Source organism: Brassica napus, chromosome A3, assembly GCF_020379485.1.
Source record: "Brassica napus cultivar Da-Ae chromosome A3, Da-Ae, whole genome shotgun sequence".
NCBI lineage: Eukaryota > Viridiplantae > Streptophyta > Magnoliopsida > Brassicales > Brassicaceae > Brassica > Brassica napus.
In genome coordinates, this window is record NC_063436.1 from 7,527,818 (window position 1) to 7,545,963 (window position 18,146).

The 18,146-nt window shown below is 37.1% G+C and overlaps 5 protein-coding genes and 1 pseudogene across 11 annotated transcripts; 2 read left to right on the forward strand and 4 right to left on the reverse strand.

Annotated features, from left to right (window-relative positions):
* The first annotated feature begins 215 nt into the window (after positions 1–215).
* On the forward strand, positions 216–1,690 carry LOC125591280 (annotated as a pseudogene).
* Positions 1,691–1,749: 59 nt separating this feature from the next.
* LOC106437745 (probable fructokinase-1) lies at positions 1,750–4,481 on the reverse strand. The gene is made up of 4 exons (XM_013878703.3): positions 3,843–4,481; positions 2,755–3,087; positions 2,136–2,252; positions 1,750–2,046 (listed from the first exon to the last, which is right to left on the reverse strand). The coding sequence occupies exons 1-4, from the start codon at positions 4,239–4,241 to the stop codon at positions 1,918–1,920; spliced, it is 978 nt and encodes a 325-aa protein (XP_013734157.1). The 5' UTR covers positions 4,242–4,481; the 3' UTR covers positions 1,750–1,917.
* Positions 4,482–7,612: 3,131 nt separating this feature from the next.
* On the reverse strand, positions 7,613–8,336 carry LOC106437744. Its single transcript, XM_013878702.3, has one exon. It carries the CDS (start codon positions 8,294–8,296, stop codon positions 7,703–7,705), a length of 594 nt encoding a protein of 197 aa, XP_013734156.2. The 5' UTR covers positions 8,297–8,336; the 3' UTR covers positions 7,613–7,702.
* Positions 8,337–10,520: 2,184 nt separating this feature from the next.
* On the reverse strand, positions 10,521–12,579 carry LOC106437743 (gamma-secretase subunit APH1-like). The gene is made up of 6 exons (XM_013878701.3): positions 12,371–12,579; positions 12,116–12,271; positions 11,874–11,959; positions 11,223–11,348; positions 10,954–11,081; positions 10,521–10,843 (listed from the first exon to the last, which is right to left on the reverse strand). Exons 1-6 carry the CDS (start codon positions 12,481–12,483, stop codon positions 10,697–10,699), a joined length of 756 nt encoding a protein of 251 aa, XP_013734155.1. The 5' UTR covers positions 12,484–12,579; the 3' UTR covers positions 10,521–10,696.
* A 1,008-nt stretch (positions 12,580–13,587) lies between these two features.
* LOC106437740 (endonuclease III homolog 1, chloroplastic-like) lies at positions 13,588–16,515 on the reverse strand. 7 transcript variants are annotated; one of them, XM_022715913.2, is made up of 12 exons: positions 16,299–16,515; positions 16,120–16,211; positions 15,896–15,953; positions 15,611–15,658; positions 15,470–15,520; positions 15,273–15,391; positions 15,054–15,120; positions 14,867–14,958; positions 14,583–14,720; positions 14,389–14,493; positions 14,240–14,323; positions 13,588–14,152 (listed from the first exon to the last, which is right to left on the reverse strand). In XM_022715913.2, exons 1-12 carry the CDS (start codon positions 16,453–16,455, stop codon positions 14,006–14,008), a joined length of 1,158 nt encoding a protein of 385 aa, XP_022571634.1. In that variant the 5' UTR covers positions 16,456–16,515; the 3' UTR covers positions 13,588–14,005. The 7 variants fall into 7 exon arrangements, with proteins under 7 accessions (XP_022571634.1, XP_013734148.1, XP_013734147.1 ...); XM_013878694.3 differs by having other exon boundaries at positions 15,896–15,956; XM_013878693.3 differs by having other exon boundaries at positions 16,120–16,217; positions 16,299–16,509.
* A 171-nt stretch (positions 16,516–16,686) lies between these two features.
* On the forward strand, positions 16,687–17,820 carry LOC106443446. The gene is made up of 2 exons (XM_013885008.3): positions 16,687–16,931; positions 17,499–17,820. Exons 1-2 carry the CDS (start codon positions 16,764–16,766, stop codon positions 17,544–17,546), a joined length of 216 nt encoding a protein of 71 aa, XP_013740462.1. The 5' UTR covers positions 16,687–16,763; the 3' UTR covers positions 17,547–17,820.
* Positions 17,821–18,146: the final 326 nt, after the last annotated feature.

An 18,146-nucleotide genomic window follows, 5' to 3' on the forward strand; every position in this document is an offset into this window, starting at 1 on the left:
ATTTTGGGTTTTTATAATTTTCAGTCCGATTTCAGTTTCGGTTTTTTCGGTTCGGTTTTTGGGTTTCGGATAATATGCCGAGGACTAGCTTTAACTAATACTTGTGTTCGGTTAAGTTCTTTAATGGAGAGGACTTGATTGATAGCTTTGAGTGTACAAGTAATATGATAGGAGTTGCTTAATGATCTTTTTGATTTTGGTTAAAGTCTCCAGAGATGGATAAAGAGAAATCTCTAGCACCTTGTGGAGGTCTCCCTCCTCCATCTCCTTCAGGTCGGTGCTCTCTAAGACACTGTTCTCACCGGTCATGGATCAGATGCTAACCGGTTGAGCCACGATATGAGCCGCATGCTAGATACCCCACCTAAGAAGATTGGACACATTCGAGCTTGTTCAGAGATCCTCACCCTCCTTGATGACCTGAGCTTTGATAGTGACCTTGGTGTGGTTGGTACGAATGCTGACGGAGCTTGTTTCTCTGATGATACTGAAGAGGTCTTGCTGACTTTGTATCTTGATATGGATAACTTTGGTTCTTCGGCTCAAGTGGTTGAGCCACTAGGAACTGCTTGGAAAGTTGAGTCGATGATGCATATACAGGCTCAACATCTAATGGATTTGGTTGTATATTAGGGTTTGGCTAAGGGATGCCTTGGCCTACAGTGTATTGGCATTGTATGGTAAGCATAAGCCTTTTGTTGTATCATTGAGGAATACATTTATGTAGCCACTCAAAGAAAAAGATGAGATATAAATATTAACCAATATTGTCAACGCTTGATGTATATTTGCTTTCTCAGATGCTTTTGTAATATAACATGCTGATTGACAAATTTATTGCATTAAAATATTGAGTCTATCCATTATGAGGAATGAGGAAAGCCACAAGATTAGTCAACACCAATTACATCTAGACTAGATTTTTGGATTGATCTTAAAAGAACATTGTCTTCCCACACCGAGGATATCTAGTGATTTTGAGCTTTTCTTGGCAGATTCGTTAACATCCTGTATATATATGATGCTTAGAGATGTAACTTTAGTAAAAGGTTTTGCGTGGGATCTCAAGGAACACATGTTCAAGGTTTGCTTATGTAGTGATGATCTCTTTCTTGTGTTCATCTTCGTTGACTTGCAGGAGAAGGCAGCTTTCATATTCTGTGTTGAAGACAGAGCTCTTCTCTGCAGAGACTACGATGAGGCAACCCATGCGCCTAATATTCGCTCTGCTTATAACCAGAGGTTCTTGGCCACTGGAATCAGAGTCGCTCTGAGCTCCACTAGATGCAGTAAAGAAGTGGAACAGTCTTCTGTTTCGTCTCCTGTATGGACTGGATGAATTCTTCCGTTACTCTGATCTTGAGTGCAGTAACAAGGTGAGAAGTGGTTTCGCCAAATTTATGTGTACCAAAACGTTTTATTCCTGACATGAATATGTGCATCATTTGTTCTACTTCAGCGGCAGGAGCATCTAGATCTTGGTGAAGTTGACTGGCTTGCAGAGATGGGTTTCTTTGGGGACCAGCCTGATCAAGAAGCTCTACTGGCAGTGGAAGTTCCCGAGCTTTCTCATGTTCATTCCTACAATAGACCCATGAAGTCCAACGTTTCCAACAAGAAGCCGAGGTTTGAGATCAGTTATGATGATGAAGAAGATCACTTCCTTGTCCCTGACCTAGGCTGGATGTAACTAGTAAGCTCATATGTAGCACTTGGTTCGCACACAAGTGTTAGGCTTAAACTTGAAAAAAGAAAACTTCCTCTTTTTTATTGGCAAGTGATGCCTTGAATTTGAAACATACTGTCTTTTTAAATCGTTACATTTGAAGAAGAGAGAAACAAAAACAGAGCAGAGTGCCCCAACAAGAATACAAAAGCGGAAACAGATTACGTGCAGAAAGCTTTACTTTTGTTTTTTCATTTCTTTTCAAGAAAGCTGAGAACTTCAGCTTCTGAAGGAAGAGCTGGAATAGCTCCTTTTTTTGTTGTGGTGATTGCTCCACAAGCGTTTGCGAATCTTAGCACCTTTCGCAATCTCTCTTCGTCCTGTGAATAAACCCCAATAATGAAGTTAGAACCTGTATATTCTCTTAAACCTAAAGAGGATTCATTCAATGGAATAGCTGGATGCTTACCTCGAGAATGGAGTGATCATCGGCAATCTTGTTTAGGAGGGCACCTACAAAGGAATCTCCAGCTCCGGTTGTATCCACAGCGTTCACATGGAAAGGGTCAACGGATCCACGGAAGTTCTACACAGTTATGAAACCCATTTTTGGTAAGAGGTCACAAAAAGTCATTGACGTAGCAAAGACTCAAAGCAAAAGTAACTTCCTCAATAAACAGAGAACCTTAGAGATCACGACTTCTGTGACCCTTAATTGATTACAGTAGTCATAGTTTTGCTTGGAGGGTCCACTAGAAAAGCTAATTCAATTTTTAATTACGCAGCTGGTGAGATCTACCAAACCAACTCACAACCCACCAACATTAAATTAAATAGCACAAATGATTCCTGCAGTAGTATTGAAATCACTCTGTTCTGACTAGGAATATTTTTTTTAATTCGTTTCTCTAATTCTTTCCAAAAGCATGTTAATATAAAAGTAATTTATACTATATAGCACACTTGTTTTGCCTTATGGTATCACCCAATGGACACAACACATAAGACACAACCAAGAGACAATCATGATGATGAATGTGATGATGATGAAGGTAAAATGCACATAAAAGATGTTATAGTGTGTTTACCTTGGCGTAATACCGGCAACCCTTTTCACCGAGAGTGACAAGCAAAAGCTTCAAGTTGGGATGCCACAAGGACATTGCGGTCTCATCATCGATCTTGTTGCTTCCAGTTAGAAACTCAAGCTCAACGTCGCTAACCTTGATGATCTCAGCCTTGTCCCAGATGCTCATGATCTGTGTCTTGGCTTCTTCCTTCGATGGCCACAGAGGCTCCCTGAGGTTTGGGTCGTAGGAAAGAAGAGCTCCGGCTTCTTTCGCCACTTCCATGGCTTTCAAGTGAGCCGACCTACATGGCTCCACTATTAAGCTTATTGATCCATAGTGAAACACTTTAGCCTGCCAACAAATTACATCACATTGGTCAAAAACACACACCAAAAAAAAAAGACACAACTTTGATCACAAGGAATAATTATAAAGGACCCATTTTGACACGATTCTTTGTGTGTTGAGTATTAACTACGATGGGGGTCAATCATTATCAAACGGTTCAAGAAAAGCAAAAGGTTCTCTCCATAGAGATTAGCTGTAAAGGTAACAACTTTTAGCAAAAAAATACTCAACCTGGTTATCATTTTACCATCGCCATAAAGATCGGCTTTACTCGTACGTCAACACATCAATGAACATAAAAAAAAAAAAAAAACTCAGACTTTCAGATTTATCCCACTATGAAACTACTAAACAGTAGATATAAAACATGATCACCCTATAAATCAATTAATCAACTCAGATGCTGATGGATTAAATTAAGTAATGGAGCAAAAGTTAGAGCCTTAAATTTTTCAGGAAAATAAAAAAACGAAAATTTAACATCACTTTTGTTGTTTCAGTATTGGGATAATAAAAACAAAAAGTCAGGTCGTTGAACAAATCACGTGACATCACGTGGATCTAGCACATTCATGGGATCAAGAGTACGACCCGCGAAATAAGAAAAACGCAGGTGAGACCAAAAGAAAAGTCACCGTCCGTGAGCTTAGCACTAATAACACATTCAATGCGATCATCATCATTCATCAATAAGATCACGAATCTCTATCTATCTATAAGTGTCCTCTAGATCTAAAAGATAATTGATTATAACGTACGGATCTGATGAGCTCGAGGTCGAGCTCATCGGGACGGAGGAGCATATCGGCGCTAGGATTCCGGTAAAACATAAACTCCCGATCTCCGTCGGCCTTCAACGTCACGAACGCCAAGGCGGTTCTAGCTCCGGTATCGAAGTTGATGCCCTGATCGGCGACGCCGTTTTTCCTCAGGATCCCGGCCAGCATGTGGCCGAACTCGTCGTCGCCGAGCTTTCCGACGAAGGCGGATCGTCCGCCGAGGCGGGAGACGGCGATGGCGACGTTGGCGGGAGCGCCGCCGGGGGCTTTGAGGAAGCCCGGGGCTTCGGCGAGGGAGACGCCGGACTCGGTGGGGACGAAGTCGATGAGCATCTCGCCGAAGCTGACGATGAGGGGTTTCTCGCCGGTGGGTGCCATCAGATCTGTTGGGATGATGGTTGAGATCAAATCGAGGAGAGTAGTAATATAAAATGAAGGAAGGGAAGGCGAGGAGGGGAGTGTTTATATAGACTCTTGTTAACTGGTGAAGAAGCTGGACACTTCGTATTTATTTTTTAATAGTATTAAATGTTTTTTTTTGTGGATTTTGTTGAAATATCCATAGTCTAGAAAATATATGTTTTTTCCAAAAACATGAGTTTCTAATAAAATGCAAAAATCTGGTCAAAATCTTACTTACCTATTCCAACCTTTGCCCGAATCTTCTCTGATTTGTTTCTTTATCTAAATTAAAAATTCAAATAATCGTATATCAGTAAAATTACATACTTTATCTAAATAGTCATTAGACTCATTACTCATAATTATGTTGACTAAAGTAAAATTACAAACTTAATCACTACTAGTTATTATGTTGATGACCAGAGTAAATTATAAAATTAGTACTTATCATGATGTGTGTATCTTGTCAGGTTAACGGGATAATGACAAAACACCAACAAGATACTCTCACGTGTTTTAAAATATTTATTTTCAGAATTTTCTTTTTGATCTAACTGTTTCAGTTTTGATAAGAAATTGATCTTTTGAATATTTTTATATACTAAACATATAACTATATTTTATTAATAATTGTGTTAGCATTATAAGAATAATTAATTAAATTTAGTCAAATATTTCCATTAACTTATTATGTCAAACATAAATTAAACTACATTTTAATTTATTTATGTTACAAATTTAAGTTAATTAATCAATAAAAAGTAAAAACACACATGAATCAAATACTAGTAGTCAACGATAAGAAATTTGGGAGTTGTATGTACCGATTTTGGAATTGGTTTACATATTTAAATTTACCAAATGAAATTATTCTCGTTAAATAAGTAATTGAAGCGTCACCGGCCTGATCGGTGTTGACAAGTTGAATTAATTTAATATTCTGTTACTAGTAGACTAATAGTTAATAATTCAGGATTAAATTACCCAAAAAAAATCTGTGGATTCCCTTGTTCGGTTTTATAAAACCAGCGGAGAATAGCAAAAGGTCCTGCATGTATAGTGATGACAGGCTATACTTTATTTCCCATCAGTGGTTTTCTTATAATAGTTTTTACCCTTTCAGCTAATAAGATCTACTTCATTAAAAATGTGATTTTATAAAATAGAGGAAATATACAATTCACATATTCACACCCACCAAAATTAAGAAAAAAAAAACTGAATAAAATGAAATTAAAAAAAAAAAAGAAGAATAAGAATACTGTTTTCAAATCTCCTGATAATTCAGTGATATAAGAGCATCTCCAAGGGCACTCTATTTTTTCCTCTATAATTTACACTAAAATAGAGTAACTCTATTATAGAGTTAAATTTGCTCCAATGGTTCACTCTATAATAGATTTACTCTATAATAGAGTTACTCTATAATAGAGTGAAATATAGAGTAATCTTATTTTTTTACTCCAAATATAGAGTGAAAAAATAAGAATACTCTATATTTCACTCTATTATAGAGTAACTCTATTATAGAGTGAACCATTGGAGCAAATCCAACTCTATAATAGAGTTACTCTATTTTAGAGTGAAATATAGAGAAAATTATAGAGTACCATTGGAGATAGTCTAAGACCATCTCCAATGGTTCACTCTATTTTTTACTCTAAAATAGAGTGACTCTATAATAGAGTTGTGATATATTCCAATGGTACTCTATTTTAGAGTGAAAAATAGAGTGATGAACAAACAAAAAACAACTTACTCTATATATAGAGTAAACCCATTTTTTTACTCTATTATAGAGTGGAAAATAGAGTACCATTGGAGCATTTTTACTCTAAACTCTATTTTAGAGTGAAAAATAGAGTGGGGTTGGAGATGCCCTAAGACTCATTTTTATCGGTAAAAACCAGACAGAGAATTTCAACTATTAACGTCTTCATGTTCGCCTCTCCAATAAGAACTCGGCATTTTACAAAAGATTAGTCTGAAAATTTGATTGTCATTATCTGGTTAAACAAAAACCCGGTGCACATAATTATTTTGTGTTGATTGTTACAAAATATAAGCACAGATTCCCAACATTATTGGGAACAAAACATAGAATTGATGGTCATACATTGTTGCATCACACAATGTACATCTACAAAAGAAGAGGCTGCACAGTGAGGGAGGTTTGTTCATGTTGTTCTAGGTTTGGTAGTTATATGGTCATGGACGATTAAGAGTTTGAGCGTAGCTGATTCACGCAGCCAAGTTGATCCGACCGAACCGCTTGATGTGAACCGTCCCATGTTGTATTTTGAGAGGTAGAACGGTGCGTCTATTCCCATCAAAAGCGATTCAACCGCTGGCCTTAGTGCTTCGTCTCCAACCACTTTGATGTGTTTCCCCCAACCAGCCAATATGCTTCCACACAACAAAACAAAAATTGTTAGAAAAAACATTTCAAATATTTTGAAACAACCGCATCAATTCGTTTAAGGAGAAGGTTATATCGGCAATTAAACGGAAGAGCTCTATTACCTCAAGAGTCTAGGTGACTCATGACCTTCCTTCACAGACAATGGAGCGTATGTTAAGCAACCAAACATGGACCATTTGGCATGCAGCACCAGAAAACATAAGGTGCAAATTCAAGCAAGACTTATAGACCACACGTTCTCCCAAACTTGCCTAGATCTCTCCTAAAGCACCTGTGCACTACTACTAAGTAACACACAAAAATCAATTCCAAAACTTGGCCTTCACAATATCAGTGTGATATTTCCTGACCAAAGTGCCAGAGCATCTGAGCATGTTGGTAAGAGCATTGTAGAAGGAAGAAGCAGCCGAACCATCCATTTCGTTAACTTTATCGAATAAGCTCCGAGCCTGGAGCCATACATTCTGTCCGTGGCCTTTGAGAAGTCCATGAACAACACCATATACCTGGTTATCAAACAGCCTCAGCTCTTCTAGCAGCATTGATGCATCTTCAAATGAGTTGCACTTGCACCCACTACATGGATACAAAACATGCCAACCACCCAAAGATTCCTGAGCAAAATGCATACACACAGCGAAACACACATACCGTGACCTTAACAATTGGCTAATCTCTATCAGTGATAAGCATTTAGAATGGCGGAGAAGGTTACAACATTTGGTTTTATTTCCAACTGATGCATCTCGATTCATCTTTGACATTCTGGTAGAAAACGACCTTACGCGTTCTTTAAGATTATGAACAGTTTAAGTGATTAACCATAGAGAAAGATACCTCTCTCACAGGACAAAACTAGAACTGAAATTCAGACAAAACCAGTCGCAATTCAGACAAGATAACTAAAAACAGAACACAATCTCAGTATTAAAGTTGTTTCTTAGATGATTGACTAAACGTCACGAGATAATACAAAACTCAAAAACATATCTTTTAAAAAAAAACATAAATTCAACTAATTATTGATACTCTTCTTGTTCCCGTTCACCACCTCATCAGGAATCACTTTAAGATGCTTCCTCTGCTTAGACTTGGCAATCTTCTTCAACGTCTTAGGGTTGGTAATCTTCTGCAGCTTCGTCCCCGTCCTCAAAACATTCTCCGCCTTCCTCTTCTCCCTCTCTTCCTTCTTCTTCCTCTTCTCCACCTTGTGACTCCTAATCTCCTCCTTGAGCTCGTTCTTCCTCTCCCTGTACGCCTTCTTGATCTCCCTCTGCCTCTTCATCTCCTCCAGATCCGGCCCCTTGTTCCTCACGAACCTCCCCGACGACCTGTGAGTCCGCGGCGCCTTCCAGTTCCGCCCCGATACTTTCCCGGCGATAACGCCGTCGTACGTCGGTCTCCCGATGGCCACGGCGGCAACAGGCTTGTCTGGATCTTCCGAGGAGGCGACGGCGCTGCGTTTCGCGGATGGAGGGAGTGCGGAATCGATGTCCATCGAGGCTTCATCGGCGTCGGCGGCGGCTTGTTCCTGAGATTCGCGTTTGCGTTTGGCGGTTTTGCCGCCGAATCCTTCGTCGAGGCACCGGAAATCTATGGTGCAAGCCATTTTCTTCTTCTCGTGGCGGTGAGGTTTAGAGTTTTAGGGTTTTCAAGTACTTATATATAGAGGTAGGAGTCCGGTTTTTGGCCTCCCGTCCAAATCCAATTGAACCGAACCGGAATCTCGATGTGAGTCAATTACTCTGGTTTAAATGGTGCAAATTCCAATACTGAACCAAGATGGTGATGTTTAAGGATTATTGAAGTAGAAATTTATTGATGATGTTTAGCCGATTGTTAAATTTTCTACATTACCTTCAATTAGTTTTAAAGTACATCATACATGGTTGATTTAATTTGGTTTTTAACCTTTATATGTATTCTGGAATGAATTGTGACCCATGTTTTAAGAATTCAGTGTTAAGTGCGTCTATATTAATTAATTTTATAACATTTTTATAAATTTAAATATGATTTGACTTATTGAAATTTATTTTGTGAAAATGTATTCAACATTTGATTTTCAGTTTTTTTTGGTTTAAGTTTATTTTTAAAATTTTAGATTTCATATTTAAGATCTAAATTTTGAACCGGTGATAAAATGGTGATGCTGGTTTGTTGGTTTGATGTTTATATAGTTTAAAACATTTATATATATATATAAATATTTTATTAATTTAAAATATTATATATATATATATAGTTTAAAATGATTCCGCTGTATTTTAATAATAGGGAATTTGTGTTATGACATATTAACATAATATAGAAATAGTTATGTTATACAATATTAACATAATATTAAAATAAATTTACCTATTAGTGTTTTAGTGTTAATATAGTTTATAACATGTTAGTTACCATGGTGGCTTTGTTATTTATTTATAAATATTTAAATTATTAATAGTATGATTGATCACGATTTAAGATATGATATGACTGAAATTAAAGTTTAATGATCAATTATTTTATTTTCTATCTTTTTGGAAACAACCCAAAACTGGATCATTAAATATAGTAATAATAAGAAAAAGAATAGTCTGATGCGAAGCTGAAGGTTGTTTTATGGGCCTTGGAAAGTATGAGAAGTCAGAGACAATCTAAAATCATCTTTGCGGGAGAATTTGGTGAGTTTTTTGGTGCCTTGCAACGGCCTCAAGCGTGGACGTCCTTTTCTTACCAATGTACGTTAATGGAGAAGGAATTGGAGGGGGTTGTGAACTGGAAGACTAAGGTGGTTACCCGAGAAGCAAATAGAGAGGCTTTTTTCATTGCTCAAAGTGTCATCAAGTATGGGTTGACAAATTCATATGTGGCCAAAGGGCACCCATCTTGGTTGTTTGAGCTTTTTGTTAATGAAAGTCGATCCCTCTGATTGTTGCTGAGATGGTAGATGGTCTTTTGAGAGAGGTTGAAGGTGGTTCAGAGTTGTTGAAGAGCACATGGAAGAAGGATTGAGATATTTCTTGCTGGATGCTCTGTTTTATATGCTTCTTTTTTGTTATTCAACCCGCCTGAGTACTCATCGGTGGGGTGTTTGTTTTGGTTTCTGTAAGCGGTATATGGTGTTGGTGCCAATTCAATTCAATGAAAACTCCTTGATGGAGAAAAAAAAAGAAAAAGAATAGTCTATTTTACTATAGTTGATAATATGTATATTTAAAGGTATGATATTATTTGATTTGAGTTTAAAGTGATTAATCACTAAAGTAGCATCACCAAAAGAAATTGTTTTTAGATACAAACTTGATAGTTATTTTTTTGTTGATTTGGGGTTAGTTACCATTTCGTTTAAGATCTGATCATCTCTAATTAGAACAAGACCATTGACCCGAGTCTTTATACGATATACACGATCAAAATGGAAAGTCCTATGATCAATGCGGTGGCTGTAAGAAATGAATTCTCATCAACATCCTGAGGTTGAGGTGATGAGAAGAAGTTAACCGTGCTATCTTTCGGGAGTGCGAATAGTAGTTGACTAGTTTCGGACGAGCCAAATAATTCGTCAAAAACGTTTCGGTTAAAATTAAAATGTTCAAGAACGGCAAAGTAGTTGTATTGTTCTGTGTTAAAAAGCTTTACATCCTAAGTAACATAAAATGACACACAATTATTGTTTTGATTAGTATTTTCTAATGCAAATTTATCAAATCAATTAATCTTTTGTACTTTGAAATTTATAAGTTATTTATTAATTGGGATGTACATCTTAATTATTTATCACTCATCTTTCATTTTTTAATTATTTATCGACTTTTAATTTATAGATGTTACTCTATCTCTCAGCCTTGAGTTATAAACTGATTTTTCTGCAAGATTTCTTTTGCTCAATACATAAAACTTTGTCCAAGTTTTCGACAATACATGATCATAGTTGCGTTAAGAAAGGAAAAGAGGACATAACGTTTAAGTTTTGACGCAATTAAAGAGGATTAAAGCCTAAAAGACTGAGCCTGAGGTCAGTTCACCGTAAGGTCGGGCCACTTTGGTTCCGGCTTTCGATCAGTCTTTGCCAAACCATCTTTCCACAATGCAGAAGAGTCAATGATGCCACAAGGTAAAGAAGAGGAACACCGATCACACAGCCTTCCGATGCAAAATTCACCAATGTCTAGTAAGCACCAAGACACCACAAAAGATTACGTTTAGAAGAGCATAAACAAAAATGCATATTAGCATATCATCATATATAGCTGAAGGACACAAATCTGAAGATCATACCAACATTCCAGCAGAAAGGTGTATGACTGGAACTATAACTTGATCTACTTTGTTCCCTTTTGCATACCCTTCGAAAGCAATGACCATGGAGAATGTGTGGATCGTGACAAATGCAAGAGCAATGATCGCTGTAAATACATGGTAAAGACTACATCATGAGTACAACTAGTCTACTACAAGGAAATAGAACCACCTGCGACTCAGTCAACAAGTCACAGAACTAATAATCTCCGTAGTAAAAAACAAAACTTTGGGTTCAGTTGACTCACCAGAGACGAGAAAGAATGGGACCTTCGAACATCTGTCGACATAGAATGTGGCTGGACCAAATGCGGGAGTTAAGAGGCTCAAACAAAAGAAAACAGCATGAGCCACACCATGACCTAAACCCCCAGCTGCATGCAATTGACTACAACAGTCTTAGATCATATCAAATAGTAAGAAACCGGATGCACAACAAGGGCCTGATGATGGTTCTCTACTCTAGGTTCCATTTTAGCATTCTCCTTCTCCTACAACCAGAACAGAACTGCCTAAACACGATTTGATAAGCTTTAAGACCAATGCAGACATAATATCCTATTCTAGATCAAGATAGCTGCAGCCCATTTATCCCATTTATTCTCATGCCACTGTTTCTATTACTATCAGATGCCCAACAATTGTTCTCTAGGTTCCATTTCAGCATCCTCCTTCTCCCACAATCAGAAAATAACGCCTAATAAGTACGATTAGACAAACTCTAAATCAAAAGACAGAACATAATATCTTATCCCAGAACAAGATAATCGCAGCTCATTTATCTCATGTTTTTTTCCCAGGCAGCAGGAGTCCACAGTAGTGTTGTCCGAACATAACAAATCAGCAGATAATCTACAAACTCAACTTGGAATTTCCACAAATAAACAGGAATAGCGTACCGAGAGCAATCTGAAGCTTATCAGTGAGAAACAAGCGGGGCCTAGAGATCCGATCCGCAAAGGAATCCAAGACATCTTCAAGCCTCCTTCAGTATAACAACAATAAAATGTGAGCAATCTATACAGCAATCTTAACTTTGGATAACAACTCAGATAGATTCCAATAATGATAAGTCCAAGCATAACAATTTTTAGCTCTCTAACTCAAAAGAATGAAGAGCAAGTGTGTGAGAGTACTTAACATGTAAAGCTTCCAGAAAAGAAAGCGAAGAGCTTCCTGGAAGCAAACAGAGGAGAGAACAAGTAAAGTATAAGGCCACCACACATTGGCTTTGAGAGGAAGGAAAGGCCTCCACAGTCCCGACAAGACGATCAGACTCACAAGCCACACCAACGTACTGCAATAACATTAGAGAGAGCCAATGAAAGGTTATCAGATTCCAAACCCTAAACCGCTATCGAATTGAAATGAATCTCATCAACAATCAGGAAGTTACCTGGAGAGAAGAGTGAGGATGAGAAAGGGCTTTCTGGAGATGACGGAGACGAAGAGTGAAAGAGACGGTCCTAGAGCAAGAAGCGCGTAGCCTATCCCCGCCGCGACCGTCATCACTTTCCCGATGATCTCAAAGGATCTATCTATTACCCACCCAACCACAAGTTGACCGTCAAAATCTCAAAGTGGTTTAATAGAAGAGATAACCTTTTTGCCGTTTCTTGAAAGTTACTGGAAATGTTTTTTTTTTTCACTTTTCACCACGGTTAATTAGTTATTTACTCTGGTCTTTGAAACAGTTAAATATTGAAAATTCACTGGAATCCTTTTCAAATACGCATCGACACGTTCTGCATATAGAGATGGAATGATGCTATGTACGATTTATAAATTGAAAAAATCTACTATATTAATTTAGAGTTGTATTCTTATTTAAAAATATTATCATTTAAGTTTAGAACTATTCACAACTTATTAGAAAATAATTATAGCATTTTTCTTTTCTTTTTTTTGAAATTTTTTTAAATTTATTCACTTCAAAAAACTTTTGTACAACCTAATGTTTTTTTTGTACAGAAGTAGAAAACCTATTCAAAATCAAAACTATTCAAAATTTTATGATGCTAGGATCATCTACTTCCAAACCATATCTCCATAACCTTCTCATGTCAGCATGTCTATCACCAACAGTCTTTCTTAAAAAAGAAATCCTATTTCGAATAAGTTTATCCAAGAGAGAGATGAGGCGAGCTGAAGATTGCGGAGCTTCTTCCACCCAACGAGAGTTTCTCTCACGCCAAATTATAGCATTTTTCATTATTAACTTATACAGTATAACTCCTGTTTTTTTCTAAATATATTGTTAAATTTAGTATACATAATATACTTACAAAATGATTCTAACAGACGTAACCAGAATTTACGGATCAAAATTATTATCGGTGAACTTTTTAGTAGTAGTGACTGCTACTTTTTTCAGTTTTATGACTAAAATAATGTTCTTTATCTTTTTAATACGATACAGATTCCAAAATTTCATAGATTTTAGAGAAATTGATATTCTATCAAATTCATGTGCATTCTTTTGAAATCCATAAGAAAAAAAATAAACATAAGAATTATGTAATATGCATTAAACTCTCATCGAATGTTTTAAACTTCTGCAAAAATTATTATTTATGAATTCTTTCAAATTCTATTAATTTTCTGAACTGAATAAGGTACAAAAAATGGTAAAAACATAATAAGAATTAGCAACCATACAAAGAAAGTATCACATGTAGAAATGATTGATTTATCACAAGCTAATTCAGGAGAACTTGTTTGGTTCCTGCTCTAGACACCAAACCAAGTCTGATTACAGAGGGATCACCACATGACATAAGTTATATAGGTAGAGAAGTGTTCAAAAAAGAAAAAAAACCATGGCTCCGGAGTATATGAATCACTGAACATGAGAATATATGTTATCTAGAGAAGATGAATACCATAAGAGACGAGAGAAGATAGTCATCCCATAATTAATCAATAACAAACGAAAACCAGTGGTTAGATAAGGGCTCTCGATCCCATGACCCTTATGCGAATGTGAAGTCAATAAAAGTCAAACTAGCTTATATGTTCCCCTGACTTTGGATCATAGTTCTTTGCTTTGCTTAGATTTCTTCAACTTGGATGATGGACTTGATGAAGCCTCTTTGAAAGCAGCAGGACAAAGCTTAGCAACACTGCAGGCTTCGCAACGAGGTCTCAGCGGTGTGCAAATCGTTTGTCCAAATCCCACCTGTGTAAGATTCCAGACAAGTCAATGTTTTGTGTAGTCTCATGCGTGTCTTAAGGTAGAAGAATAAGGAGAGGGATGATGACGCACCAGAAGCGGGTTAATGGCAACCCATTCTTCCTTTGGAAGCCATTGTTGCAAAGCTACTCTTGTTTCCTCTGGAGACGAAGTTTTCTAGCAAATCACACAGATTAATGAATGGTTGACACTAAAGCAGACAAACAAAAAAAACAACAGACCTGTTTGGTTGCTGGCCGAGAAACCCAACCAAGTCGATTGCAAATGCGATGGACATGAGTATCTACACAGATACCTTGAACATCATTCCATGCTATATGCAGAATCTGTCATGTCAATGTGACAACAGAAGAACAGTTTGAGAACTTTTTTGAAAACATATATCACAAGATAAGTACATATTAGTCCATTTTACCAAATGTGCCATCTTGGGACCAATCCCCGGAAGCGCAAGTAGATCGTCCAAAGAGCTTGGAATGTCTCCGTTATATTTCTCCAAACAGATTTTAGCTATTTTCTTCATATATGTAGCCTTTCTTGCATAAAAGCCAACCTGAGAGTAAAGGCAAATAACTGATTTCATAATTAAGATTTTGCCATGAACAAGAACCGTTTCCTTTCATAGTCTATCATGCATTTTGGCATGAAGATTTGAGGATTAAGGAGGAAACACGTCAAGAGGTAACACTTGGATAATACCGGATAAATCAGTTCTTTTATGGTTGATTCATCAGCCTTGTCAATGGCTTCGGGAGTGAGAAGGCCCTTCTGATGAAGACGATGTATTGCAGCTGCATGGGGTAGTAAGTATGCAGTTAATAACCAGAAAACTTGCAAGTGCAGATGATAATGACATAGTTGTTTCGTAAACAAGACAAAAACTCACCATTATTAACTTGATCTTTTGTCTGACTTGAAAGAAGTGATCCTAGCAAGACAGCAAATCTTCTTTCCTAGATATTTTAACAAAAGAAGAAAAATATATTTGATCAGTAGTGAATCCAAAGGTGCTTGCTTGCTTGAGTAATAAGAAGATAATTTTCTAAAAGCTAATCACGAGCAATAAGTAAATCAACTAGTGATTTGGGGAAAGACAAAATCATACCGAAGGAGGTAGAAAGCTACCAGCTTTATCACATCCCATAGAATCAACTGGCGCATCTCCAGATGATCTCATTTGACGAATGCCCTCGAGCACTTCTACCCAGTTTTCAGGCGGGTTTCCTAGATTTAAAACCACAAGGTTAATACGTAAGCAGTTACTGTGAGTAAAGAAACAGAGAAGTTTGAGGAATGAAGTACCAGCTGTTGTTTTGGCTGAAGCCACAGTGATGTTAGTTTCCGTTGACCTCCCTGTAAAAATCTATTTACTTAGGTAACGGTGACTTGCTACTATGTGAGTGAAGTAGAGAAACTGTGACTTGCTGCTGTGTGATAACATACCTGCTGTGCTGGCTGAAGCCACAGTGATGTTAGTTTCCGTTGACCTCTCTGTAAAAGCTTAGGTAAGGAATCTATCTCTCTTGTCCATTTTAAGGGAAAAAAAAAACTAAAGAATGTGCTTGATTAATTGATGATAAAACATCTTCCACCGAAAAAAAGACTTTCAGTTACGAGTAGTCAGGGAGGTCCATTTTGTTATGTCTTTTTAAACCAGTGACTGAAATTAAGTTTACTGAATGATAAGGAATAGGAAAAAATGAAAACTTGATTACAAATGAGACTTACTCGAAGATCTAGTATTCTTTTTGAAAGCAAATTCTTCTATATCAGGCAATCCACAAAGCTGCTGCATCAATTAAATACGTGAGACACAAATCAACACGTAAATAATGACACAAAGGTTATGTAATGGTAACGGTAACACATGAAAGCACACTAATCAAGGTTTCTCCCCCAAGTCTCACGAAATTACTATAAACACTTAATCAAAAGAAAGGAGGAGACTTTACTGATTTTTTCTCCAGAGGCTCCAAAGCTTCCTGTTTAAGCCTTTTCTTACGGGTGTATACCAGAGTCTCCGATGATCCAGAAGCTCCACTGGCTGATTCTGATATACCAGAAAATCAGTTTGGCTATAAGAATACAAAATTTTCTAAGGAATAGAAAGAGAGATAGAAGGAAGGAGGACCTGGGTTCGAATCTTCCGAGCGAAGATGTTGGATTCTCAGAGAGTCGGGTTTAGAAGAAGAGAGAGTGGAGTGAATTTTGCGATTCATGGTTCGGATTCGAGAAAACCAAGCGACGTTGTCAAGGGTTGTAGAAACGGCTCTGTTAACGAGAATCATTAGAAGAAACACAACACTGTTCGTCTTTTATTAATGTCTTGAGGAGAATGTTTAATCGAACTGAATTTAACATTTTTATTTCAGTTTATTGGTTAACGTTCGCCGAACCGAACCTAAAACTAACTGAATTTTCAAATCTCCCCGGTTCTTATCTAAACCGGATATGAAATCGAAAATTGTAAAAAAAATCTCGGTTTATTTCGGTTTTAGATGTATACCCAACTCTGCTTGTGAGCGAGCATTGTTGTCGCTCAAAATCACAGAAGCAGCTAAAACCATTTGATCGATTCGGAGAAGAGAAAGGAAGGATGGGTGGAGGAATGGAGACGAACAAGAACAAGTTCATCGAGGACTGGGGATCCGCGAGGGAGAATCTCGAGCACAACTTCCGATGGACACGTCGCAACTTCGCTCTCATCGGAATCTTCGGCATCGCTCTCCCCATCATCGTCTACAAGGGCATCGTCAAAGATTTCGTAACTTTCAATCTCACTCGATTCCCATCTTCATTTTGATTTCATTTCTGTTTTTTGGTGCCCTAATTTTACTGAGAGCATCGTATGAATCTAGATCGTATCCTACGTTAATTGGGTTAGATGTTGATTTTGTTGTTAATACGTTTGAATCAGATCTATTATTCTGTTTGGTTGAAGAAACAAGATTGTTCAAGTGCTATGTGCTTTGTCTTTAAATGCTCACCCTTTTTTTTTTGTCTTGATGGGTTTTAGCTGAAACTAGTTAATCTGCTTCTCTTTGTATTATTCTGAGTCTTGAGTCTTGAGTCTAAACTTGTAAAGACCTTTTCTATGGTGTACTGTGTTCATCAATTATATAAATGACTTTCTACACTCTTGTTCTTAGCAGTTTATTTGCTGATATCCCTTGGGGGTTTTTTCTAAGTTACTGTATTAATTTATGAACTCTGAACCCTTGAATAGATTATTCCAGTGACGATTTAGAAATGTGTGTTATGTTTCTCTTGTTGTGTGCTTCACATTATTACATTGGACCTAACATACTCAAACCTCGATTTTTTTTTACAGCATATGCAAGACGAAGATGCAGGCAGACCACATAGAAAGTTCCTCTGAGGTTCTTTGCGAGAACACTCTCTTCTGCAAAAGGTCTCAGCATTGTGAAAGTTTCAAGAAGCTGATGCTTGCACCCTCCTTTTTTGCATTTTATTCAGAATAAAAGAACATCCCAAGGATTATAACTTCTGTTTGAAAAAGTGTGTAATAAATTTTGACTTTTCTTTTGATTTGAATTTATAGCATCTCCATGATTTAACATTTGTAAGTGGTTGAGAGCTTTGGTGTAATCCAAACAAAAGAAATGGTTTTATTGGATGCAGAGTTTGATTAACTATAAGTCTACTTGTGAGATCACATGAAGTAAGCATTTGTAAGATTATGCAAAGAATTTGAAGCAACAATACACCTTGACCATGTTAATCATTAGCTAAGGACTTTGGTCACACATCTTATTCAAGTATATGATTCTCGCTAATATGTTGTCTTGTTCCTCAAATTTTAGATATTTTCTTAAATCGCTTATCTTTAGCCAGATTAAAAAAATGGCGGGAGGAGGGAAAGAAAAACGGCAACAAAGTTAAACCAACCAGAGACTACTGTCATAACCAAATTTAGAAAGATCTCACCATCCATCCAATCTTCTTAGTTTTCCTCTCT

Excerpts from the sequence above, each read along its gene's own strand:
- LOC106437745 (XM_013878703.3), bottom strand. The coding sequence starts at position 4,241 with ATGGCACCCACCGGCGAGAAACCCCTCATCGTCAGCTTCGGCGAGATG. Across the intron at positions 2,253-2,754 it reads GTTGCCGGTATTACGCCAAG|AACTTCCGTGGATCCGTTGA; the intron begins GTAAACACACTA and ends ATAACTGTGTAG. Across the intron at positions 2,047-2,135 it reads ATGATCACTCCATTCTCGAG|GACGAAGAGAGATTGCGAAA; the intron begins GTAAGCATCCAG and ends GTTTATTCACAG.
- LOC106437743 (XM_013878701.3), bottom strand. The coding sequence starts at position 12,483 with ATGACGGTCGCGGCGGGGATAGGCTACGCGCTTCTTGCTCTAGGACCG. Across the intron at positions 11,960-12,115 it reads CTTTTCTGGAAGCTTTACAT|GAGGCTTGAAGATGTCTTGG; the intron begins GTTAAGTACTCT and ends GTTATACTGAAG. Across the intron at positions 11,349-11,873 it reads TAAGCTTCAGATTGCTCTCG|CTGGGGGTTTAGGTCATGGT; the intron begins GTACGCTATTCC and ends AATTGCATGCAG.
- LOC106437740 (XM_013878692.3), bottom strand. The coding sequence starts at position 16,455 with ATGATTCTCGTTAACAGAGCCGTTTCTACAACCCTTGACAACGTCGCT. Across the intron at positions 15,521-15,610 it reads GGCTTCAGCCAGCACAGCAG|GGAGGTCAACGGAAACTAAC; the intron begins GTATGTTATCAC and ends AGATTTTTACAG. Across the intron at positions 14,721-14,866 it reads TAAAAGAACTGATTTATCCG|GTTGGCTTTTATGCAAGAAA; the intron begins GTATTATCCAAG and ends CTTTACTCTCAG.
- LOC106437744 (XM_013878702.3), bottom strand. The coding sequence starts at position 8,296 with ATGGCTTGCACCATAGATTTCCGGTGCCTCGACGAAGGATTCGGCGGC.
- LOC106443446 (XM_013885008.3), top strand. The coding sequence starts at position 16,764 with ATGGGTGGAGGAATGGAGACGAACAAGAACAAGTTCATCGAGGACTGG. Across the intron at positions 16,932-17,498 it reads AGGGCATCGTCAAAGATTTC|CATATGCAAGACGAAGATGC; the intron begins GTAACTTTCAAT and ends TTTTTTTTACAG.